At 41.9% G+C, this 25,085-nt stretch overlaps 1 protein-coding gene across 1 annotated transcript in view; it reads left to right on the top strand.

Moving 5' to 3' along the window:
* Positions 1–3,365: 3,365 nt before the first annotated feature.
* The window catches only part of LOC119647045 (neither inactivation nor afterpotential protein C), a 46,370-nt gene continuing 24,650 nt past the window's right edge, over positions 3,366–25,085 (top strand). Inside the window, exons 1-6 of the mRNA XM_038047801.1 lie at positions 3,366–3,623; positions 3,695–3,895; positions 10,927–11,230; positions 11,542–11,825; positions 12,091–12,366; positions 19,889–20,277. Coding sequence (XP_037903729.1) covers positions 3,537–3,623; positions 3,695–3,895; positions 10,927–11,230; positions 11,542–11,825; positions 12,091–12,366; positions 19,889–20,277 — 1,541 coding nt within the window. The 5' untranslated portion in view covers positions 3,366–3,536. The remainder of the gene's footprint in view (positions 3,624–3,694; positions 3,896–10,926; positions 11,231–11,541; positions 11,826–12,090; positions 12,367–19,888; positions 20,278–25,085) is intronic.

Genomic DNA, 25,085 nt, shown 5'->3' with positions numbered 1-25,085 from the left:
CTCAGCCTCAAAGGGAACCATTTTCCAAGCCTGTGGAAGGAGGCTCTCGTTATCCCCCTTCACAAAAGTGGCACTACTGTTTACAATTGCTACCTTATTCCGCTCTTCATTTTCTGGTCGAAAATCTTAGAAAGGTATGTCAGCGACTAGCCTCTCCACTTTGGCTTCTTCACTGCCTCCAATTTTCTCTACTTCTTGGAAAGAATTGCATACTGTCAACACTGATTTTCCTAAAGTTTTCGATACTGTAAATTGTAAGATATTTTTGTCTAAACTCACCTCTCACAGCGTTCTCATATCACTTGTAACACTTGTAACTTGCTTCTTATCTTTCCAGGCGATCCAGCCGGGCTTCTTTTGATGGTTGCACAACCCGCTACTTTTTTCCTCCTCTGGCCTCACAAAAGGCTCTGTTTTGTATTTCTTGTTACTCGTATTCTTTTTCTAAACGGTCTTCCTCCCCTCCTTATTTGTGCCTCCTTGCTTTATGCCGATGGCCTTAAATTGTTTTTCGCTATACCGTCCTTTAAGGATTGCGCACCCCTTCAATTAAACCTAGACACTCTGGTTCGTCGGTGCTTCACTAATAGATTACGGCTAAACCCCCGCAAGTATCATCCGATTTGCTACTTACTTCCTTTTCTTCTTCTCTTAACAGGATTCCCACTTAAGACTTCAGAGTAATTTTCGATAATAAGCTCCTCTATGACGCCTTCTACGTCGAAGTCACCAATTAACCTTGTGAACCAGCAAATACTGCTCCGTAATCTAGTTATCCTCCCGTAACTCTGATTCTCTTGCCTTAGAAAGTCCGCAAAATAAATTTAAATTCGCCTCGGATTCGATACGCCTCACAAGGATAGTAACTTTGGCACCTAGTGCAAATTCTAGCTCATTTTCTTTGCTATTTGGGAGCTACAATACAAGCTACAATACACAGAAAGTCGGTAAATTATACACTAGGGAGTTTAAAGCAAGACTTAAAACCCTGCAGAGATATGGTTCTCACAGTCAGAACCACCTTTTCTTTAAGTACACCGCACAGCTCACCAACTTTAGCCTGATGGATCAGTTTCGTCATGCTAAACACTTTCATTAATTTTTAAAACTTTGGCTACAAATCCTGTTCTAGGCCTTGCCACCAGCCTCTCCTGGGTTTATTAGGAGACGTGGCCACACTGCTTCATCCTTGACCACAAATGTTTGTCCCAAGGTAGTTTGCCCAAAGGCCTTATTTTGTCTGGTGGCATATTCTGTGCACTGACTGATTGGCACTGGGACTGGTTTTCGATCATCATCATCATCATCAACGGCGCAACAACCAGTATCCCGTCTAGGCCTACCTTAATGAAGAACTCCAGCCATCCCGGTTTTGCGCCGAGGTTCACCAATTCGATATCCATAAAGGTTGTCTGGCCTCCTGACCTACGCCATCGCTCCATCGTAGGCAGGATTTGTCTCATCTTTTTTTCGTACCATAGAGATTGCCACCATAGACTTTCCGGGCTGGATTATACTCATCAGGATAAGCGTTCGCAATTTTTCTTGCTAAGAACCCAGGTTTCCGAGGAGTACATAAGGACTGGCAAGATCATTGTATTGTACGGTAAGAGATTTGACCCTATGTTGAGACATTTCGAGCGGAACAGTTTTTGTAAGCTGAAATAGGCTCTGTTGGCTGCCAACAACCGTACGCGGATTTCATCGTCATAGCTGTTTCAACTGTTTAAACTGTTTCAAAATTGTAATCTCCTATCTTTCGTTTGACCAGTGTTGTTCGATCTTTTGGCGCTGACGTTGTCACTAAGTACTTCGTCTTGCCTTCATTTATGTGCAGTCCAAGATCTCGCACCGCTTACTCAATCTGGATGAAGGTAAACTGTACACCTCAGGTTGTTCTTTCCATTATATCGTCAGGGTTGGCCAGTAGTTGGGTGGACTTGAAGGGGATGGTGCCTCTTACATTTACGTCTACATCGCGAATCACTTTTTCGATCGATTGCACCGAAACTCTGAATGTGGATTCAGGTTTCCCGTCGATGGACTCAAGCCTCCCCCGGCTCAAGTCTTGATCACCAAGTTTATTTTTTGAAGGTTTTCACTAATGGTTGCCACACCCACCAACTAACTTGAAAATAAGGGCACTCGGTACCGTGAGTTCACTGTTCTCGACGTATGGTAATTAAAACTTGGCTTAGGTTTTGATGGTTGCTTAAGTTGAGAATCATCTCTAGTTTCCCAGGTAAACAGACCTTCTAAGATTTCTCCCAAGGCAAGGTAAATAATTCACAGAGGAAGTGAACCTCAGTTGTGGAAAATCACTTTCCTTAATCCGTATCTCTGAAGTAGCATGCAATAGGCACAATTTCGCCCCCAAAGGCGTCGCTAAAAAGTACCCTGGATATTCGATCATAATAGAACTACCCTTCCTAAACTCAGGACGCTTAATGAACGAAATTTTGAAACACTAACCATTTTCATCCACTTTAGGGTGCAAACCTTACCTGCTATCTTTAGCACCTAACATGCATAATAGCCATAGATTTGTATCTATTTAATCACATTCGGTGGTACTCCATGTGGCGGAAATGAAGGTGCGATCCGAAATAACTCTAGGTTCCAATATTCGGCATTTGCTGAATCGGTTCCTCTGAGATTTTGAGGCAGTGGTTTGGCTTATCAACTTTAACAACCCCTCTGTTCTGGTTGTTCTAGAAAGTGCTTAGAGGTTCAAAAAGAAAGGCAAGATTTGGCATGAATACGCAATAAGGGTAGCGTGCAAAGACCCTCGACTTGAGGAATGAAGCGATTCGTAATTATAGTGCTTATATATGGTAGTGTGGTTATAAAGCAAACATAATAATTGTCCATGCCAAATAACCGCAGAAACAGCAAGCAATTCGTAATTGATCCATTTATCTACTAAAACAAAATTACCTTATAGTCAAACGATTACTGCTAGATTAGCCAAAAGTATCTCCCAATTAAACCCGCCATAGTGAGCAACTAGTCCTACCTGAAATTCTTCCAAGTTTACCTCCCCAAAGGGATAAAAACCTACATTTTTATCGTATTATCTTATTGGAGACATTCACTGGGTGAGCACAGAACGCAAGCGTTGGTTTCCCTAACTTTTACTCTTCCGACCTTCAATCAATTTCAAATAGTTTCGTTCGGAGCTTAAATCGGATATTTCACTTTAACTAACCCACTTTATTGCCACCTTTTTCGTCTCTCGCCCCAGAGGCATTTAAAACGAGGAACTTAGTGCACCTTGTACGGCTTCGTCCTCGTCGCGTTAATGCCACTAACGAGATTTCCTTTATTAAATTACCGACTATCGTCCGACCTGTTCAGCTTTTCCTGGCTCATTGTCGGTCAGTCGGTGTTCAAATTTTGAGGGAAATCGTCTAGTTTTCGCACTGAACACTGTGTCGGCCGTGCTGCAGATTGTCTGTCGGGCGCTTGTTTAAATCAATCTAAAATCGGGAAAGTTTAAGATTGGCTCTGAAGGTGTTTAGAAAAAGGACCTGAAAATGAATCATCTAAATTTCGAGTCGTTGCCCGACCCGTCGGCTAAATACCAGCTGGAAGATGTGATTGCAAGTGGTTCCACTGCGAAGGTTGTTTCGTCCTTTCCAACTGACAGTGTTAGCCTGTTTGTGGTTGATAATGTGATTTCTGTTGTGTGTAGGTTTATAAAGCGAAGGATTTAGAAAGCGGGAGGTATGTTGCCATCAAAGTGCAGCCGTTTGATGAGGAGCATCGGCTGCAAATTGATGAAGAGTATCGCGTTCTAAGGGATTACGCAAATTATCCAAACATCGTGGATTTCTACGGAGTTTACAGGAACAAAAAATCAGGAGGGTTTGATGAAGTTTGGTTCATTTTGGAGGTAAGTGTATTTCGTAAAAAGCTTGAAATCACTAAGAAGGATATGCTGATTTGATGTCTGCTCACAATTTTTTTCTGGTTTGTATGTGCGTAGCAGATAATTAATGATATAATTTGGAATATTGAAAATCTTTATTGATTTCTTCGAACCTAGTTCTACTAATTGAATTAAAAAAACTGTGTCTACGGCACTAAATGAAGGGGAAACGGTTGGCTTGCTGCCACACTTCTACGCGAATCAACTTTTTAGCATTGATCGTTTCTCTAAACTTAATCTTGTATCTCACCCTGCGCAGTGTGAATGGCGAACTGCAATAAAAAAAAGTTGAACCATCTTTACTTTAATCCAGGAGATGTTGGCGTGATTACATTGACTAGTATTATAAAGAACCAAAACGAAAGAACGACTTGGTATTTCGGTCATGGCAGACAGTGTTCTGGGAGCAACGTGACCAAAATGCGAAAACCGCCTTGTTTGCTTTAAGCTTGGCCGGACCAGAACTTTCTTTACTTATTACTTTGTAAATGAATTTAAACTAGCAACTAACATCTGGGGTCCCCTTTAGAACGGCTCAATTCAACAATTTGCCGTGACATCCTCCCTGTCCTTCTCAACGGTTTTGAGTATTAACCGATTATCAATGATAATGAATGGCGCCTCGCGGTAATGAAAACAGAGATGTTACGTTGGATCAATAGCATAACATGAAATCAAGATGGCCAAAACGGTGACCGAAATAATAATCCCTTGATACGTTAGATGGTGATTTGAGTACCTCTCGACTCCATGCAAATCGAAACCACCAAACTCGCTACTGTTAGCTTAAGGGTGATGAATCTTAATCACAATCTCATTGAAAGTAAAATGGGGGAAAAATGACGAAAATGACGAACTTTCTGTGGGGATGCCGTATACTCTACAAAAGAGTGAACAGCAGGTTTCTAGTTACTGGCCAGCAGCGACTCAAAAGTTGCAAGTTCTATTAGTTCTATATTTCTGTCTAGCGTTCATATTAAATTTTAATTTATTTAGGAATGAAAGAAGTCGCCGTCAGTTACTTCTAAAAAATATAAATAATTCAAGCAACAAATAAAAAGATGACCCCCAACTGTACAGTAAACATAGATGCATAATTTTTAAGGACTCGTCCTGCGTATTTTGATCAAATATGATATATCTTGGAGTGGTTTCGTCGGATTAGAATGTCTCCCTCTCTTCCCCTCTCAAGATCGCACCGAATAAAGATTATCGAGAGCATCGCTGTCTTCATTTCCAAGCGGTGGGAGCGGTCAAGAAAGAAAATCGGTATTGAAATTTCTTTTATGAATTGTGAATCTTTCTCACTTGGAAATTCACTGAATTAGAGGTTATAGTTTAACTACCTATCCCCAGATGCCCTCTCCTCGCCTTTTGGAATAACTAGTTGTTTTTCGTCCAGAATTAAACCATAACGATTCTAGCCTACAGGAGCTAAAGGTTCGGAAGATTGGAAATCGGACTCCCTATTTATGGCAACCAAATCTATTGAAAAAGATAAAAATCAACCTAGAAAGAAATGTTAGGAGTATCCGAAGACCCAAGGGTACAAGGTCTCCTCAACTAAGTGCAAAGCTCAGCTGGTGAGATACCGCACTCTGTACAGTGCAAGAACTTAGGTGAAATTTGCACCACATTGATGGAATAATCCAAACTGAAGAAACTTGAATAGGAATCCATTCTGAGTGTCGGAAAGGTATGCAGTTACATTAAAATGGCGACAATAAGGCGTACAACGTAGGTAGCCAAGAGGTTATTCCTCGCTGAAAAAAAGTATGGTTGGTGGATTATCACTGATAGAAAGGGGCGGGTGAAAGGGGTTGTCCACTAAGAGAATAGGAGAAGGATGTTGGCGAGGTTTTAAACGGATAGCATATTCAGTGTCAACTTATTGATCGAACACCAGCACACCAAATTATCAAGATTGGACTGCAAGAGAGTACAGTCCAGCGGAGACGAAACAGAGGCAAATGCTTTAAGGTCGTCTGCGTAAAGCAAAACGGGCAGGTGAGGATGGAGGCGAGGTCATTGATAAAAAATAGGAAGAGTTTGGGGCCAAGTATAGAGCCTGGGGGAATGCCAGAAGAAGGAGAGAAGGAACGAGATGAGTAACCAGCCGTTGACGTATCTTTCGAGGATTTTGGAGCAAAAGGATAGAACACAGATGGGATGGTAGTTCACGGCAAGAGAAGGGTCTCCGCTTTTGAAGATAGGAATGATAACGTCCTCTTTCCAGCAAAGGAGAAAGTAGCATTCTTCTAGACTTTTGTTCTTGACAAAAAGAGAGAGATATTGAGTGTGATTACCAGAATTGCGAGTGTGAGACCAAAAGGGTTTCAAGTTACCGCGGGCAAGGGTACCTTCGACGTCCAATAAGTACCTTTGATGCCCTTTTTTAATCATTGACTTCACAGCGGAACGCATAGGCTTAAAGTGAGCAAGGTCGGCGTCATCCTTAGAAGACCGAAACTTCTTCCGCAGCGCATATTTCAGGCGAACGTTATTAAGAATCTCCGTTGTGAACCAACTTGGGTACGAACGTAGGCAAGCAGGGGAAGAAAGGATATAAAAGGAGAGGGGATCGGACAGGATATTGTAAAAAGTGCTTAGAGCATGATCACACGTTGAGTTGCTTAATATATATACCCAGTTGAAAGACGCTAAACCTGAGTTCAGACCATCAAAGTTAGCTTTGCGAAAGTTGAAGTTGGAGATTAGAAAGGAAGATATCGAGAGTGCGGCCCAAGGAGTTTTTGGTGGTATTGAAATTTAGAGCAGAGCAAGTGTTTATAAAGGAAGAAAGTGGAAAGGTAAAATTGGAGAGGTTGTTTCGTAAACCCCTAACATTCTGATAAAACTAACGTTAGTAAACATGGATTCATTTATATTGCTCGGCGAGGCAGGCCCGTTGTCCTGAAATTTACTCCCGAATCGGGGTGCTTGTATGGCTTGATGAATATACGTTCTGGCCAGAAAGAGGACGTCCAATTCATAAGGATAAGTGGCCTTGAAATACGCAATCACCCGGTTGGTGTTGTGTTATTTTGCCAGTTTAACGCAGGCCAAAGGAGAAAGTAAACCACTTTTGCTCTTTAAGTACTCCAGTACATCGTCCGCAGAAGTTACGAACGCTAGCCCGGAGATAAAGAGCTCTTTAGGTGGAGATGCCACCTTTGACCCGGGGCCACTGAATCAGAGGGGTAGAGCCAGTTGAAGTAACCTTGATGTAGGAAGGCATTGTAGATGAAACCAACTCAGATTAAGAGGTCTGGTGCACAGACTCTGAGGCTAAACTGTTAGCCACAGTAGGAAGCCCCTTTTCAGAAGTCAAAATCTCATCGAGCGAATTCCTAAGCCGCCGGGAACACGTAGGTAGCGACGACTTAGTGAATCGTTGTATTTTTGGCACTGCATCAGTGTTGCTATTTACGTGTCGGGGGAATTCAGTGGTTGTGCTGAATTGCTAGGCTTTACATATTTAGAAACGTTCTTCTTCTTTTTCTTCCGCCTTTATGCCATTCAAAAGCGGAGTAGGCACGTCGTGATTAGTTTTGCCATTCGGTTTTATCAAAAACTTGATCTGGATGCAATCGTGAGATTTTCAAATCCCCATTCAATTTATCAGGCTACCGTTGTTTCGACCAGTCTTTTGGTTGTTTACCATCGCTTTTACGATCGCGGATCAAAACGTGTCATGCCACTAGTCCTCGTATATAGGTATAAAGGCTAGGCTAGGCTAGAAAAATGACAACCTTTGAGGGTTATGTTTAACATTAATAGAAGGAAGGGAAAGTTCAAATTGATTTCCAGTAAAAAGTGGTTAGGACGGTTATAGCAACCAAGTCCAACGACATTAAAGTTGCCAATGAGGTTTTCGAAGGAAGGAATGGTAAGGAGAAAATGCGAAGATGTTGGAGATCGAAAGAAGAAGGACGAGAGGAGTTATACACCGAAGAAAAGTAATTACAGACTAAGTTCCTAGATAATTGAAAAGCCTGCGACTTAATGAAAGTAGAAGAGGATTGATCAGTGGTTTGAAGTTTCCGCATACGACCTCAATACTGGCCAGATACTGCTTCCTGAACTTAATTTTCAATGACTTTATTGAAGCTCCTTCAACTTTCAAGTGAGCAAAATCAGCGTGGTTTCCGCAAGACTTTAGTTTTTCCTTGCTGTGAGCTTGATTGACTTTTTTATGGATCTCATTGGTGAAATAGAATGGGTTAGACTGCAGAAATCTGCGAGATGAAGAAACATAACAAGGAGGCAGGTTGTATAAAGTGCAATGACAAAAGTCGAGGTGGTGAGATTCTGGTTGACAATTGTCCAGACTGAATTCGGACTTTCAAAATTGATTTCCAGAAATTTGAACTTAATAGTATTGCACTTAGCATGGGAATTACGACGAGTGATTTGCACATAGAACCCAAGCACAGAATGATAGGCATCCAAAGCGACGTAAGAAAAAACACCTGGAGGTTAGGAAAAGCAACGCAGAGGCAGGTGGGAGAAGGAAAGATCATGACTGCGATTTAAATGAATTTTGAATAGGTTGAGCTGAAAAGATGAGGCGGGTGAAAGGAGTTATTAGAAAGAAGTTTTGCGGAAGGTTAAAGTCAACACCATATGATCTTTGCCATGTTGCCCGCAAAAGGCTTAGAATCCAAAATTTTAGCTTGTATTATGATAAGCTGGGGAGGATTGATTAAAGAGCAACAGCTTGGTCCTTAAATGTGAAGCTAAATTATGGTCGATATTCTACCCAATTCTTCTCATTTTATCGATAGTACCATAGATTGGTGAAGTAGCATATTCTGCGGAAGAAATCAAATGGGCTCCTGGGTTTAGAGCTGATATTCAGCCTTGTAAGTGCTTTGCTAGGCAACATCTGATAAGGCTGAAGTGTGACTCAAGCAAGCTCCAAATTCCTACCCCCAACAATTGGTGATGTAGAAACGTCTATGTCCTCATTCCCAAGAAACTTTACCTTCTTTCGCAGTGTTTTCTGTTGTCGTCGGCTAGAAGCCTTCCCAGATTCACGGAGTCCGGGCTGCATGGATCTGCATACCGGCGTTAGATCAGTTGCGTCCACATTACTAGCTTCCCTTTCTTCGGTTTTTCCAGTTTTTACAGGCGGAGGAACAGGTTCCGACAGGCAAGCCTGTAGTCCCTTCTCCTTTGCGGCTAAAGTTTCCTTCTATCGAGCCCCCCTCCCCCGTATTTTAGAAGAGTTAGGTGATAGTGTCACCGACCGGCCGACCGCAGTCAGATTTCCAGTTCCTCTCATTAAGGGAGTTACTGTACTATCCTTTTTGGCTGACTGCGCCGTAGACACCAAGTGTAGGTTTTCCACTGAAGTGGAGAGCCTGCCTTCCACAGATTTCTCCATGGCAGAACATGAATCAGTTGAAGCCTCCAAAATCCGGCCACGACCTGATTTCTCAGAGTCGCAGGCGGATTCGAAGTCTGTGACTTCCACTTGGAGAGTTACAATCCTTTGATTCCATCTTCATGTGTTTTTGGACACTCTTAGTGTAGTAGTGAACTACCAGGTAGTGGTAGTGTCCGAGTGGGACTAATAGTATAAATTGTGAATATCAGGTGAAGTGGAAATGAAAATAGGCGTAACACTGAAAATGAATAATGAAAAAAACCGACTCGGCCGCGTGCTTGGAACCTGCGAACTCTAGACCTAAATGGCGTGATCCACGACAGATCACTTGTTCAGTCGACGCTTCTCCTGGCTCAGATTTTAAGCAAGTCCGGATTTTGGGCAAATGAAAAAAAAAATTATTTGCAAAGTTGGTCGCCGTGACCGATGATAATAAAATTGTTGGTCATTTTAACTTGCTAAATTCAAATTAATGTCCTACGAATATTAGCTTTCCTGTATCATTTTACATTAAACTGCTAATTGATGTATCACGGCACCCATGTGTGGAAAACTTGTGGAAGACCCGATTGAAGAGGTCGACAAGACCTTACCACTGTTATCCAAGGGTTTACCTTTTCTCCGTCTCGATGGCAGATGTATGTTATTGCAATGCTTTGCACGCTTCTTCTATACCGCTAAACTGTCTCAGGTCAAATTCTGAAATTACCCCATGCATCGCAAAATATTTAATTTCACTCGCCTATAAAATGCTATTGTCACAATCTATGCCGCAATCACCGCTAAATGATAAAATTTTTACCAGTTTTTGGGTATCATCCGAGCTGGAGCAACCCGTAACGCTTCGGAAAACGAAGCAGACTTCTGAAATATTTCACATATAAAGCAGAATAATCAATAGGCTGTTATAGTTTTTCTGCGGGCTACATTCCTTGATCCTTATTTCACTTATTTGATGTTCCGCTTTCCCCAAAACCCCTTCCCGTCAATTAATCATTTGGTTGATTTTCACGGAAAGAAAGGAAGAAAAAAGGATAAATAATCTTAAAAGAAAGTTAAAAAATGACGGATCTATCTTGTAACTTACCCAAAAATATCTCTAATGCTTGTATCGATCCGTCAGCAAAAATGCATTTCATGATATGCCTCTAAGGAAAAAATATAAGATCATTGATAATTTTCCTTTTCAATTTAATGAGATAATTACCAAATATGATTTTAAGGTTGTCGGGAAAAGAATTATAGGATAAAAAAGTTAAATCACATTAATTGTTTAGAATTGAAAGTGTAGTCAGGATGGGTTAGGGTGGGTAATGAAATGAGGAAAGTGTGTTATAGGGGAAAGGAGAAAATGTTGTATGCAATTCAATAAATATTACCGGACTAGCGGCCCGAAACGAAATAATAAAGAAACCGATTGTTGGCATGACACCCAGCCGCGAATACATTGTCCTAGAATATTTTGTGCAGTTTGCCTGACTGTAATTTTCACTGCACGGCTCACCATTTTTAACTTTTAAACAGAATCTTTTTGTAGTATCAATAATCTTTTACAATTGAGGTGTACACCTTATAAATCACTAATAGTATATTTCAATTTCAGTATTGCGAAAACGGCACCGCAGTCGATTTGGTCAACCGGATGATGAAAATGGACCGCAAAATGAAGGAGGAACATATCGCGTTTATGCTCCGTGAAGCCGCGAAAGCGGTTATGGAATTGAATCGAAATCATTTTATTCATCGCGATGTCCGTGGGAGTAATATTTTGATTACGAAAAATGGCGAAATCAAACTATGTGACTTTGGTCTTACACGAGAAGTGGATTCGACTTTTGGTAAACGTGGGACATGCATTGGTTCACCGAGTTGGATGGCACCGGAACTTGTAACTGCGCAAGATGCTCGTAAGTAAATGTATCAATCCTTATCGTCATCATCAGATACATATCAACTTTTCTTATAATTGGTTGGTCATGTCTTCTTTTAACTAAAAAAATAACGCAGATTGTAGTTAGGTAATCAGTAACATAGTATTGCCTGCCCAAATGGCAGAATAAAGTCGACTCCGGAGTATCTTTTGATCATCCCATTAACTTTTCATTCATTATAGGCCCACGCTGGTGTATGATATTCATATTTAACAACAACAAAAATAATATATCAATCTATAACGAATCTAAACAAATTTCGACTAACTTTTCTTCAATTCCAACAGGTACCCACGAAGTGTATGACAGTCGCACTGACGTCTGGGCGCTCGGTATCACTGCTATAGAACTGGGTGATGGAAAGCCTCCATTCCATGACATGCATCCTACACGAGCTATGTTTCAAATTGTGCGTAATCCACCACCGACTTTAACCGTTATATCTAATTGGACCCAAAACTACAATGACTTTATATCTGAATGTCTGGAGAAGAATCCCGAAAATCGCCCGTTCCTAATGGAGATAATTGAGCATCCATTTTTATCTGAATTACCGGAAAACGATTTTGCTGTAAGTTTACTTTGTGAAACCTCTGTGATGGCATTTTATCAAAAGAAATAATAATTTTGGTTGGTAGTTAGTAACCTCCCTTTTTTTCGAAAACATCTTGGGTGGAAAAACCAAATCAGATACGACAATTCTAACTAAATAAGTCCAGCTAGACATCGGCAGTCACTAACTTTCCAACCCAAAAATTTAGTTAAACCACCTCATACACCCAAAAGATACATTTTTACTGAATTATCTAATGAAAAGACAATTTTATCTATTTCAGATGCAAACGGAGATTAAAGCCATATGTGAAATGTCTATGTCACAACAGATAGAAAGGAAGGAGGAGATAGCCGTCGAAGAAGGCTACATAAAATGCTTTGACAAGCAGCCCGAGAAAATGTTTACTGAAGATTTGGCCGCAATTGAGAATCCTTCAGATGAGAAAGTCGTTGATCTTTTGGGAAATCGTTTGAAGCGTGGAAATTTCTACACTTTTATTGGGGACATTCTTTTATCGTTGAATTCCAATGATATGGCGGAACAATACGATGATCAGGTAATTTTATAGAATGTGAACATTTGATATGAAGGAGTAGAAGAAGTTTTTAATTTTAACTGAAATTATTTCTATTTCACTATTGCCATATTTCATTGACCAGTTTTCCCTCGATAAGTTTTAGAGAAGAACTCATATATATGAAAAAAAACATTAAAATTTCTTTTCTGCAATGAAGAGGGAACAATATAACCGTCAATTCGTGCTGCTGGGAGTCTAAGGGGAAACTGCGATGAAACGACCTGCTAAAACTGCTGAACCAAATTTTGTTAAAGCCTCTATTCCGGAACCACTAAGAAAACTCCTAATATTACAAAAATCCCCTTTTCCTCCCTTCCGCATTGCACTGAACGTGGAAAAACGGCGATGGTATGGTCACGTAATTCGCGGTAACGAGAATTCACTTACCAAGATTGGCCTAAACATCAAAGTTGATGATAAACGACCAAAAGGCAAGCCGAAACAACGGTTGCTTGATACGATGGATGGGGATCTAAAAGCCTATCCAGATCGGGCATTTGATAGCATGGCGAAACCGATCAAGACTGAAACAAGAAGAAACCCCCATTTCCCTCCCTTCTCAATGGACAAGCTGGCTATTACCAACAGTGCGAGCAGAGCCGCTGCACTGTTTGGTTCAGATAAGTGGGAAAGGACCTTGACACTAAATTCTTGTGTCACATATATATCGGTGCTCGCAACGAAATCAGATCTGAAAATGGATTGAAGGAAAAGAAAGGGGCTTGCCCACGTGTGTGGATCTGAACAACACCGACAGACTCCGTTTCTCATTCTCTTTAGGTAACATTCTATATAATATGACTATCTAGTTCCATTCACGACAGAGCAGAGACTAGAGTATTTTTAGCATTGGAGGTAGACCAAAATTTAAAATTTTCCGGTTTCGTTGTCACTTCAGAGCACTCTAAGAATAGAAAGAATCCCTCAATAACAAAGCCCTAATAGCTGTTTATTGAAATGACCTCTTTCCGACCAAAGCGATCCGGTTTCGCCAATTTAAACAAGCCTTTCTGACCGCTTAAAGGATTCTGTGCCTATCCTAGATGGTGACTAATGAGGATAGAAGTTTGTGAACCAGAAACTTACAAAGATACGGATTGTCTCCTGAGTTACAACCTTTTATCATCAATGGCGCGATAACTAAAGTCGAGCATTGGCTCCAGAATACCTTGCTCCCGCAAATTTCAAGCCATTGACCGCGTCCCCCAATTGTCAAATCCTAATATCGATCTGCTCCCATTTTCTCTTGATTTTCTGTGTTAAGCTTCACCCTTAAGTAAGCGCTTCGGATTCGTCATCCACATGCCTCACACGGAGTGCAAACAGCAGTTTGCGAAGTTTGACTAGAATGGATGAAGCTAGATCGTCAAAGATTTCGCACATTTCCGTCTTATAACTGATTCTTTAGGTCGCAGAATGGGGAAGACTGTGCCAGAACTATTATTTGAAAGACTTACCCAACCTCGAGTTTCATTACCATCCGTGTATGCTACTAGTGGGGTTAATTTTGCAAATAACCTCGCTTTTGATTAGGTAGAAATTCCTTCGATGACATACACCATAGTTTTATTGAAGAGAGCGGGGGGAAGATCTTCTCCTTCCATCGAATCCGAGACTACACTGTAGCTCTATGTCAGCTTGGATCTTCACTTTGGATTCTATGTTTGATCAGAGCTACCAAATTTGCCCATCCAAAATGATGTTTCATTGATTTCCTTGCTTGCTTATATGGTACCAAAAGCCTCCAGAATGCTCATCATCATCAACGGCGCAACAACCGGTATCCGGTCTAGCCCTGCCTTAATAAGGAACTCCAGGCATCCCGGTTTTGCGCCGAGGTCCACCAATTCGATATCCCTAAAAGCTGTCTGGCGTCCTGACCTACGCCATCGCTCCATCAGGCAGGGTCTGCCTCGTCTTCTTTTTCTACCATAGATATTGCCCTTATAGACTTTCCGGGTGGGATCATCCTCATCCATACGGATTAAGTGACCCGCCCACCGTAACCTATTGAACCGGATTTTATCCACAACCGGACGGTCATGGTATCTCTCATAGATTTCGTCATTGTGTAGGTTACGGAATCGTCCATCCCCATGTAGGGGGCCAAAAATTCTTCGGACGATTCTTCTCTCGAACGCGGCCAAGAGTTCGCAATTTTTCTTGCTAAGAACCCAATGTTCCGAGGAATACATGAGGACTGGCAAGATCATAGTCTTGTGCAGTAAGAGCTTTGACCCTATGGTGAGACGTTTCGAGCGGAACAGTCCTTGTAAGCTGAAATAGGTTCTGTTGGCGGACAACAACCGTGCGCGGATTTCATCATCGTAGTTGCTATCGGTTGTGATTTTGGACCCTAGATAGGAAAAATTGTCAACGGTCTTAAAGTTGTATTCTCCTATCCTTATTCTTCTTCGTGTTTGTGTTTGACCAGTGCGACCAGAATGTTCGCTTTCCGTAAATTGGGGGAAATTCCGCCTATATAAGCCGAAACTTCTAGGCCTCAGCGAAGTGATATAATAGGACTCTGGATTATACTCGCTTCTCACTTGTGCGTTTTACACTGGGTACTCTGGGAAGCCGTCTGTGCGTCCGGATGGCTCAAGTGGTTACAGCGCTGATCTGTCGTAGCGGAAATTCGCGGTTCAAATCACATTGGGTTCAGAGGGATTTGTTATCGTGACTGCATGTCGGATACCAGTCGATTCAGCTGCGAATGAGCACCTGAGTCAAATCAGGGTAATAATCTCGGGCAAGTCCAATGCTGGCCACATTGCCTCCCACAGTGTACTGTAGTGTACGGTTACGCTCTTGAATGAAGCGTTCAAACACACTTCAAGGCCCTAATCCAACATGGATTGTTATGCCAACTCTGGGTAATGTCCTAATGGTAGCAGATGCGAAACCGGTGTCGGTCTATTGCTGACGACTACCGCAAGGTGTGCTGTTATGAGGTGGAAACCAGTCTCCGATACGATCTTGACAAGAATGTGGTCCAGATTAAAGATCATGCCAATTGCGCACTGGTACGAACGAACAGAAATTCAGTGGGTGGAATGCATGAGACATATCGGAAAATTGAGGGGATCGCTTGGGGGTTGTCTACAGGATTCGAAATATAGTCAGTGCCTTGGTAGGTCACCATTTCGCTTACTTACTCACCATGTTTTGAAAAATAGTTAAAAAAATGTTGGTCAATACCCAAGTTTTCGTAAAAATGTTATGCCCTCAGCGTTCGCGTGCTCAGATTGTCTCCATTTGAGACATTCGGTCCGAAATCCAGAAACAGCTAAGCGGAATTGGAATCGCCTACTACGGACTGAAGTGTAATATTTCGAATCAAGTAGGCTTTGAAATACCAAGATAGGGTGGGGTCCTAAAAGGCCATGCGTGGAAGTCAACCGAGGATAGGTAAGGGTTTTCAGCGAAGATGTGGTCCGTCGTGGATCTTCAAACTCTCGTTCGCCGCTAAGTCTAAGTCTCCTGGCTCCACACAAGTTGGAACTGTTATTTATGTTTTTGTTTGTCCGAGTTCTAAATTACAACGATTAAGTAATCGCTGGCGGCGTTAGGTGTCAAATTCGGGTTTCGCCTGTGACTAAAATACTCCATTTTGTTTTTTGTCATTGCGTAAGAGAAGCTGGAATATATCAACGGATCTGGCCATATTCCCGACTAGTAGGGAGGTGTCTTTTGTCGGTACGTTTCAATTGAACTGCACCTATATGGTCAATATTCGCCAATTATTGTGGTTAATTTTGATGTGCCCTTTTGGCTCTTTGGTAGCACTTAGACTTAGCTAGCAAATCATCCAGTGAAAAAAAAAATCGGAGAACTTTTCCAGTAACACTACTTCGAAAGATGATATCAAGATCTTGATTGGTGATCTGACTGCCAAGGAGGCTACTCCAAATTTTTACTCAGGGATATGATGGAGAGGTATGGTCTTGGCGACCATAATAACAACAATAATAGATGTTTCCGCAACTTGCACCGTCTACCGCGAGGTCAGTTGGCTTTCGATTCGCTGCCAGCAAATATTTCATCAAATCAGTTGTATCGCGACCAGCAGTAGATTTGCCAGTTCTGAATTTGCGTAACAAAAGGAATGCGTTTCGCTTCTTCATTTCCTTCTAGACATCAACACTAATACGGGCCGCTTTCATGCTCCGGCATTCGTTCGGCAATGGGAGAAAAATGATACAAGCTCTAATTAACCTGCCTGTGAATATTGCTTATATTTCTGTCGACAAGTCAACAAGTTGTTGGTCATGCCTCAAAGGGATGTCACCAGACTGAAAGCCCTATAAGTTGCCGCAAGCAAGGGTGGCGCGCTGGAGCTCTATTACTGTGACAAAATATGTGAAAAAATCCACCATTGTTTTGGTAAGAGAAGCAACAGCTGCCGTGAATAGTAACGATTTCGCTGCTTTATACTGCATCAAAATGATGAGCAGCTGAAGAGGTGAAAGTAGCGCTCCACCACCAATTTTCAATCATATAATATCCGCCGCTGAAGTAAATGCGAAGGGCATGATTCTCTTCAAGCCAACTTAAGGGGCTCATCCCGTGTGAAGGCCGTTTTTAAGGTTTTGTGTGAAAACCTTATTAGAATCGATTCGATGTCTGTCTGTCCGTCTGTCTGTCTGTCCGTCTGTCTGTCTGTCTGTCCGTCTGTCTGTCTGTCTGTCTGTCTGTCACACCCGATTTATTCGTAAACGGCTGGACCGATTGTCACGAAAATTGGTAAGAGTATGTGATCTGCCGTTCCCTTTACATGCAGCAACTGGCGCCATTTTGTGTTTTGTTTAAGGGGGGCTCCCCATACAGGTGAAAGGAGGCTGCAAATTTTTTTTTCACAGAATGTAGCCATGTGGGGTATCAAATGAAAGGTCTCAATTAGTACTTTTCGAAACTGGTTCAATATTTAACATTGGATGAAACATAGAGGAGTGAGGGTTCAAAATATGAACCACAAAAAGTGTAACAGGTCTCGTTCTCAGAACCCATCTAACCGAAAAATCCGAAAAAAATCATAGTAGTGCATCTCTATGAAATCTAGGCCTCAAAATATATTCGGTTCCGATATCTACACAAATAAAGTTAATAATAGTATATTTCCATATTTTAGAAAATTACCCGGCGCCCCCCTTATGTTCATCGCAGAAGTACAAAATTTAGCATAGGTGTAATGAAGAACATGGTGCACAATTTTGTCAAGAAAATCCGACTATTATTAACAAAGTTATAGGGGGTGAAACTTTACAATTTTTTGTGAATTTCGTGCACTCTACAACCTGCATGACGTCATCATCACATGTCAATTCGTCAATACCACAACGAAATGAGTTCTTATGGATGGAGGCGGAAAGAATTATTTTGTTTTAGTTTTTAGTCTTTCTTAGATAAGATGAACACAAAACCTTTATACCGGAAGCGCGAGCTTCCGGTATTTCGACTTGTTTTGCCTTTCTTTGAAAAAGTGAAGTCGTGAAAATTTCAACGAATTTGGTGGGATAGATTTTGAGCTATGGTGGCAGCTGATTTTCAAGATGCAGTTTCGAGAAAAACGCATTTGAAAATTTAAATGTGATTATCAACAGTAAAATTTTAACTCGCCATTAATCTGCTATACCTGGTCCATAGAGAGCACCCTCCGTTTCTTCAAAAAAGTCTTGTAAGGCTGATTGTTGCTCTCTGGTTTCAATTCTGGCTCTTTTAGCGAGGTCAGTCGATCGTCGTTCGACCGCCAAATTCGCGCTTCATTACGGCGGAATGAAGGTGTTTAGGAGCGAAAGTCCAGATCAATGCATTTAACGACTCATTGTTATTCTGGGTCTCTGCTCCTAAACATCTGTTCAAGAGATCATCTCGTGACAAATCTTCGTAGATTGGTTTGATGACTGTTTGAACTTCTTCAATCAAAGGTGCCTTCTCGTGGTGGAAACTATCCAGTTCTCCTTTAGCTTCCGCTTTGCGTCATTTGCACCAACTGTCCTCGCCTGCTGGACAATTTTGATGCTGAGGATTTTCATCTGTAGAACATTTATGGAAGAAAGTTGCCCAAATTTCTTGCTGCATTCCTTCTATCGAATTTGCGTGTCCACGAATAGCTAACACAAAAAATGTAGTGAGGTCATTAATAGTCTTATCAGTAAGTTTTCCAGCCCCTTTTCCACCAATGCCTTTGTAATTCTTCTTTGCATTTCTAAGCCGCGTTCCGATTCTTTTCTCGACATGTCCTACGCATTCCTTTTTTACTACTACGTATATTTTATTATTTGCAGAAATTTGCAGAAATACCGGAGAAAACTCCAGCAAAATCCAATATATCATACAATATACAAAACTTGTCGCAATTGGAACATCCATGTTCATGCTTGCTAAAAGTTTCTTTGCTGATGTTAATGCGAAGTCCTTTTTCTTCTTTGATAAGTATCGATTCCCATTAAATACTCGTTTTTTAGTGCGAGCATGACATTGCACGTTAAAACGATCTCCCTTCGTACGATCCATTTAAAAAAATCACTAAACACACAAACAGCACAATACTTACAACAAAATATAACTGAGTATAGCTTGAAAGCCTTTCAGTGCTCACTCTACACTGGATTATCCTTTTTATTCCAAACAGCAAATAAGTTTTGACAATTGATTGGTTTTCCACCTTTTTATATTTATACCTGTATGCGAATTTATAAGGCTCAGGTAAAAAACTAACAGGTAAAAAAAGATTCGACGCTTTTTCTCATCGAGTACTCTAGCCGCGGCTGCAAACTCCATACCTGTTTAACACTGTAATTTCTGAACAACTCGGAATATCGGAAAATCCCTTTGCCCACATATTCTCCACTACATATAGATACAATTCATGCAAAAAAAAATCGATTTCTCCAACCCGACACACGGGATGACCCCCTTAAGCAAATTAAGCAAGGCGAAAGGGTAGATACGAGGAAAGAGCTATTGGCGAGAAGTAGCTGACAATATCGGACCGGATCTCCGAAGGTTCAAAATGCGCAGGAAGTGACATATAAGTGCATAACGAAAAATGAGGATGATGTCCTACGATTGCAAAAAAACTTTAATCAATAATGGAGTGAATGGGCGGGACCAAGGTAGCTTATGAAAACTCACCATTCAAAAGGGACGCTGCCTCACTTCTGCCCAGGTCATAGGACAAACAAAAGAAATTGTCTCTACTTTCGTCCTAGATAATACCTCAAACTGATCACGGAATCAACTGACTTTGAAAAGTCAATCTTTTCTACATTCAATAAGATTCCTTAATTGCGAAAATGCTTTTGGACCCAGAGCCTATCTATGTTTAAATGTCACATTTTTACTCTTATCAGTTCCGGAATACCACTTCCATCCATGCCATCCATATTCAAAGGAAACTTCTTCTATTTTCCCTATCGATTCTTCGCTATACTCTTGAAATGTATCTATTATACATTTAGCGATTATCCTTAATTAATTTACTTTTCATCCCCTTTAGGTTCATGAAAAATACAAATTCAAATCACGTTCAGAAAATGCTCCGCACATTTTCGGTGCAGCCGATGTTGCCTACCAGGATATGATGCACCACAAGGAGCCACAGCACATTCTATTCTCCGGTGAATCTTATTCAGGAAAAACAACAAATATTCGTCTTTTCGCTGAACATTTATTCTTCTTGGGATCCGGAAACAAAGGCGCAACTGAACGCGTACGTAAAGCAATGAGAGTCATTTCGATGCTGGTCAGCGCGGGAACACCTCTCAATCCAAATTCAACTCGGTGCACTATGCAACACATACTCACGTTTGGAACCACTGGAAAGTTGAGCGGAGCTATATTTACGGTCAATCTGCTAGAAAAGATGCGTGTCTCGAGTACAGATATGTAAGTCAATCTAGTTTATCATAGGCTCGAACTATTTTTAATACAAGATGACGCTAAGCGAATATTTGAACCACGAGCAATGATCTAAACCATGAGGAATAACATAAACCAGTCCTTATCTAAGACAATTGGGGAATACTGGGATTTTTGAAAAGATTCTATGGAGGAATGAATAACAGTAAAGATTCAAACTATATCCTTGAGCGTCTTGACTAAATGTCCGGTAACATTTAAAAGATGTCGCTTCAGCAGTTGTTTGGCATATTTACCAGTATTTGCCTGCCGTTTGAATCTGGGCGCGTCGCAATATTAAAACGTGTGAAGAAATACTTTTGATTATATTTCCTTGGGCTTGTTTGCATTTTATTTATTTTTTCGATATGCACAGATAATCTTGACAATCTTTAGTTACCAAACTTCAACTTTATTTTAATAGAGCGCATATACTAAAAGCGCTATAAAACTATTAGGTTGTTGCAAATGAGATGGCCGTTTTGGTACTAAAATTTGTAACGACTGTAAAGCTTACAAAAATTTATTTATTTTATCAAAATAGGTGCCAGTCGATTCAACACACTTCTCCCAGCGAGATTCAAAAGCATCTATGCCAGTATCGTAGAAGTCCAACTGTCGGGTGTTGATAAATTCGTCGAAGGAAATTTTGACAGCCTCTTCGTTCCTAAATTGTTTTTCCGCCAAAAAATGATCCAAATGCTTAAAAAAGTGGTAGTCGGTTGGCGAAAGGTCCGGTGAATATGGTGGATGAGGCAGAGTCTCATACTGTAATTCGTTCAACTTTTGAACCGTTGTTCTGGATACATATGGTCGTGCATTGTCGTGAAGGAGTATCACATCATTTCTCTTGACTAATGTCGGCCGTTGAATACTCAATTTTTTGTGCATTTCCTCGATTTAGGCACAGTACTTCTGCGCATTTGTCGTTTCTCCAGGTGCCAAAAAAGAATAGTGGATGACTCCAGCTGTAGACCACCAAACAGTCACCATTACGTTCTTCGGATGGAGGCTCGGTTTTGTCATATGCTTCAGTGGCTCATCAGAATCTAGCCATTGTGCTGATCGGCGAAGATTGTCGTATAATATCCACTTTTCATCTCATGTCACTATTCTGTGCAAAAAGGATCGCTTCTGTTGCGGGAGAGTAAAGAACTGAAAATTTCCATTCGAAGCGCCATGTTTTGCTCCGTAAGGGCAAGCGGAACACATTTGTAGAGCTTTTCACCTTTCCAAGTTGTTGCAAGTGCCGGGAAACTGTCGAATAGTGTACGCCCAGTTTCTCTGCAATGTCTCTCACAGACTAACGTATGTCGGATTCGACTAGTAAACGCAGCTCGTCGTTGTCAATCGATGGTCCTGGATGTCCACGTGGCTCACTTTGAAGGTTTACGCCGCCTGACCGGAATTTTTCGAACCACCGCCGTATGGTTCGTTCGCTTACCGTATCAGCCCCAAATGCGCTGTTAATGTTGATGGTCGCCTCCGCTGCTTCATGACCGAGTTTGATCTCATACAGAAAGAGTATACGTTCTTGGCTCTTTTCCATCCTATTTTTTCCTTTTTATTCACTGTTATCATAACGATGGTCAAAACTGAAATGACTATTTGATTAGATGCAGGAGTATTTATACTTCATTATCCGACACCAACACCGCCAACTGGTGGTTTGATACAACAAAATCGCAACTAACTTCGCTTGATCGCTAAATTGGCCATTTCATGTGCAACAACCTAATATTATTTTACTTCTTAAAAAACTATTATTTACATACTTAATCCTAACTCAAGATACTTGAAACTATTTTATATAAATTAAACATTACAGTTACTTGAGTCAAAGAGAGAAATGATTGCAATGCTTTAGGTTATTACTCATAATTTGGCAAGGACATATGGCCAAAGGGGATGTGCTACTCTTTTGACTGAGTTGACGAATTATTGGATTTAGGTGATCATCCGTTTTCTCGAAGGATCAACTTTCCGTCAAGTTAAGAACGTATCCTGGAAGTGGCTTAACTTTTGCATTGATCTTCCAGTTATAAGCCCAGGAACTAATGTCCTTCTTCATAGCGGGCCAGAAATATTTTCCGGTAACTAGCCGATTCGTTGTCCTGATGCCTGGGTGCGCCAAATCGTGAACTGCATCGAACACTTCTTTGCGAAAAGTGGCCGGAATGTATGACCGAGGTCCCTTTTCTGAGTCTTCGCAGAAAATAGTGAGGTTTGAGCCGGAGATAGGCAACTCCCGAAATTTGTATTTGGGATTGAACTTGAGGCTCTGAAATATTGTGCCTTGGCGATAGCCAGAAACTCGGCTGAGGCAGCAACTATGTCAGAAGTGTACTGGCTTATGAAGCTCAGGTGTCGAAGTTGATTAGGGGACGCTTTATCGGGCTTTTGTTTTAAAGCATACGTTAGAGGCTTGTGATCCGTGAACACAGTGAACGGCCTGCCTTCTAGGGAGAAACGCAAGTATTTGAGGACGCGGCGAGCAGTTCTCGATCATAAGTGCTGCTGTTCTTTTGAGCGCAGTTCAGCTGCTTAGAGAAGAAACTTAACGGAAACCAGACTTGATTCACGTTTTGGGAAAGAGCAGAACCTACTGCGACGTAAAAGGCATCAACGAATACGGCTAGGGGTTCATCTTGTTGAGGGAATGACAAGAGTGTAGTATCAACCAGTTGCTGTCGGGATTTTTTAAACGCCTGGACAGCCTCTTCAAACCACACAATCACTCATGTGTCCTTGGTTTTGGGGCCGGACAAGTACACGTTCAAAACAGACTGGTGGTGGTCAGCCTTGGGCAGGAAACGATGATAGAAATTTAGCATGCCCAAGAGTTTCCGCAGCTCTTTCACTGTCTTAGGGCACGGGAAACTTGAAATTGCTTGCGTCTTGTCTGGGTCGAGTTGGGGGTAATGGAATGGCCGAGGAATCTCACCTGATTCTGGAGAAACTTGCATTTGTCTAAGTTTAGGACTAGTCCGGCCTCGAGGAGACGTTGGAAAATGCACTCGAGATGGGCCAAATGCTCAGATTCTGAGGAAGAAGCGACCAGAATATTATCAAGATAACGAAGCAGAAATCAAGGTTTCGCAGGACTGAGTGGATAAACCTCTGAAAGGTTTGCGCCGCGTTGCATAGCCCAAAAGTCATCCGCGCGAATTCGAAGGGTTCAAAGGGTGTGCATATTGCTGTCTTTGGTATATCTTCGGGGGCTACAGGGATTTGGTGATAGACCTTGGTTAAGTGCGGGGTCGAAAAGATGCGGCAGTTTCTGAGATGGTGCGCAAAGTCGTCGTATGGGATATCGGTCTGGAATGGTCTGGGCGTTCATAGTCCCCGCAGAGGCCCCATTTGTCGTTTGGCTTAGGGACCAAATGGAGTGGTAATGCCCAAAGGCTGCCTGAAGTTGTTGAATTAGTTTGTGGAATTCCTGTCGTGCTATATCCAACTTTTGGGGTGAAAGAGAACGCACCTTCGGGAAGATAGGGGAACCAACGGTATTGATGTGATCCAGAACATCGTGCTTCACTGGTCTCGAGAGACTACATTCCGTGGTAATCTGGCTGAACTTTTGGAGGTGTCCCCGAACATGAGCGTCGGTATTGTCTTCGAAGAGTACGGAAACGCTGTTACTTTGATGATTCTCCCTGACGAAATGGGGCTGGTTGTGAGGCTCACGTCCACTTGCCTGTACCCGTAGGTATTTATTTGTGAGGAGTTCGCTGCTGCGAGTTTTGTGGTATTAATCCGTGGTGCCGGGGAACGGGACGAACCGAAACCTCCGCGCCGGTATCCACAAAGTATAGCTGCGCCTGCTGAGAGGGTCTTGGATCGTGAGGTGACGTGGTGCTGTGTCCTGGGTGGTCATCGCCAGGACCCCTCGCGGACCTACTTTTTTACAGAGGTCGCGAAGTTATACGGTAGTGCACATCTTGTAGCTTTATCCCCGAATCTACGATGGAACCAACATATGCCTGGGTCCGCAGGTTGTCCAGACGACCGGCTACCCGATCGCCCTTTTCGGGTGGTGGACTGCGAGCGAGCTTGCAACTTCCTACCCGAATGTTTAGCGTTGCACGTCGCTCTCATTTCGGCCCTTTTCCTCCTATTGGTCTGCTCTAAGCAGCAAATACGATAGGAGCAAATTAAATAGGGTTGAAACGGTCAGGTCGCATGTTGCCAAAGTGCTGTCAGCGATATTATCGTTTATCGCAAAGTAGAACCAAGAAGGAGTGGAGAAGAAAGGGAGGAAGCAGAAAGGGAGTAATCCCAGCAGACCGGACTTATTTCCGGGGAATCCGAAATAAGGACCTGAGGCCAATGTGATTAATTTTGTAATTTTAGGGGGGGGGGGGATGTACTACTTTCACCACCAACCCCGATTTTTTTTGCCCTATAGAGAATAATTTTTTATCTAAAAGGACTTGCATTCACCGAAAGCCTTTCAAAGCGGTTGAATCGGGTTTGCTTCCTCTTTCAGAAGATCACTCACAGGAGTTTGCGATTTCGCTATTCCATGCAGAAGTCAATTATCCTTTTTGAGTTATGAGATATTTTGCGACGGTGGTGCGGAGGCGTTCGAATTCTACCTAGCTAAAGATGCTTTTTGTGAGGTTGATGCCAATCCAAATTTATGAGGACCCTTGAAGATGAGTCTCCAGTGGCTTTGGCGTTGTTTTGGTGATTTGGAAGTAATAAGAATTTGGTGTATGTCCTTGCAGGTGACAGTAGTTTCCTGCCACGTTTTGACTTATGACTGAAATTTAGGACCAACATCGTAACGAAAT

Source organism: Hermetia illucens, chromosome 1, assembly GCF_905115235.1.
Source record: "Hermetia illucens chromosome 1, iHerIll2.2.curated.20191125, whole genome shotgun sequence".
NCBI classification, from domain to species: Eukaryota; Metazoa; Arthropoda; class Insecta; order Diptera; family Stratiomyidae; genus Hermetia; species Hermetia illucens.
The sequence above is the reverse complement of the archived record's forward strand: the minus strand, read 5'-3'. Positions and strand labels throughout refer to the sequence as shown.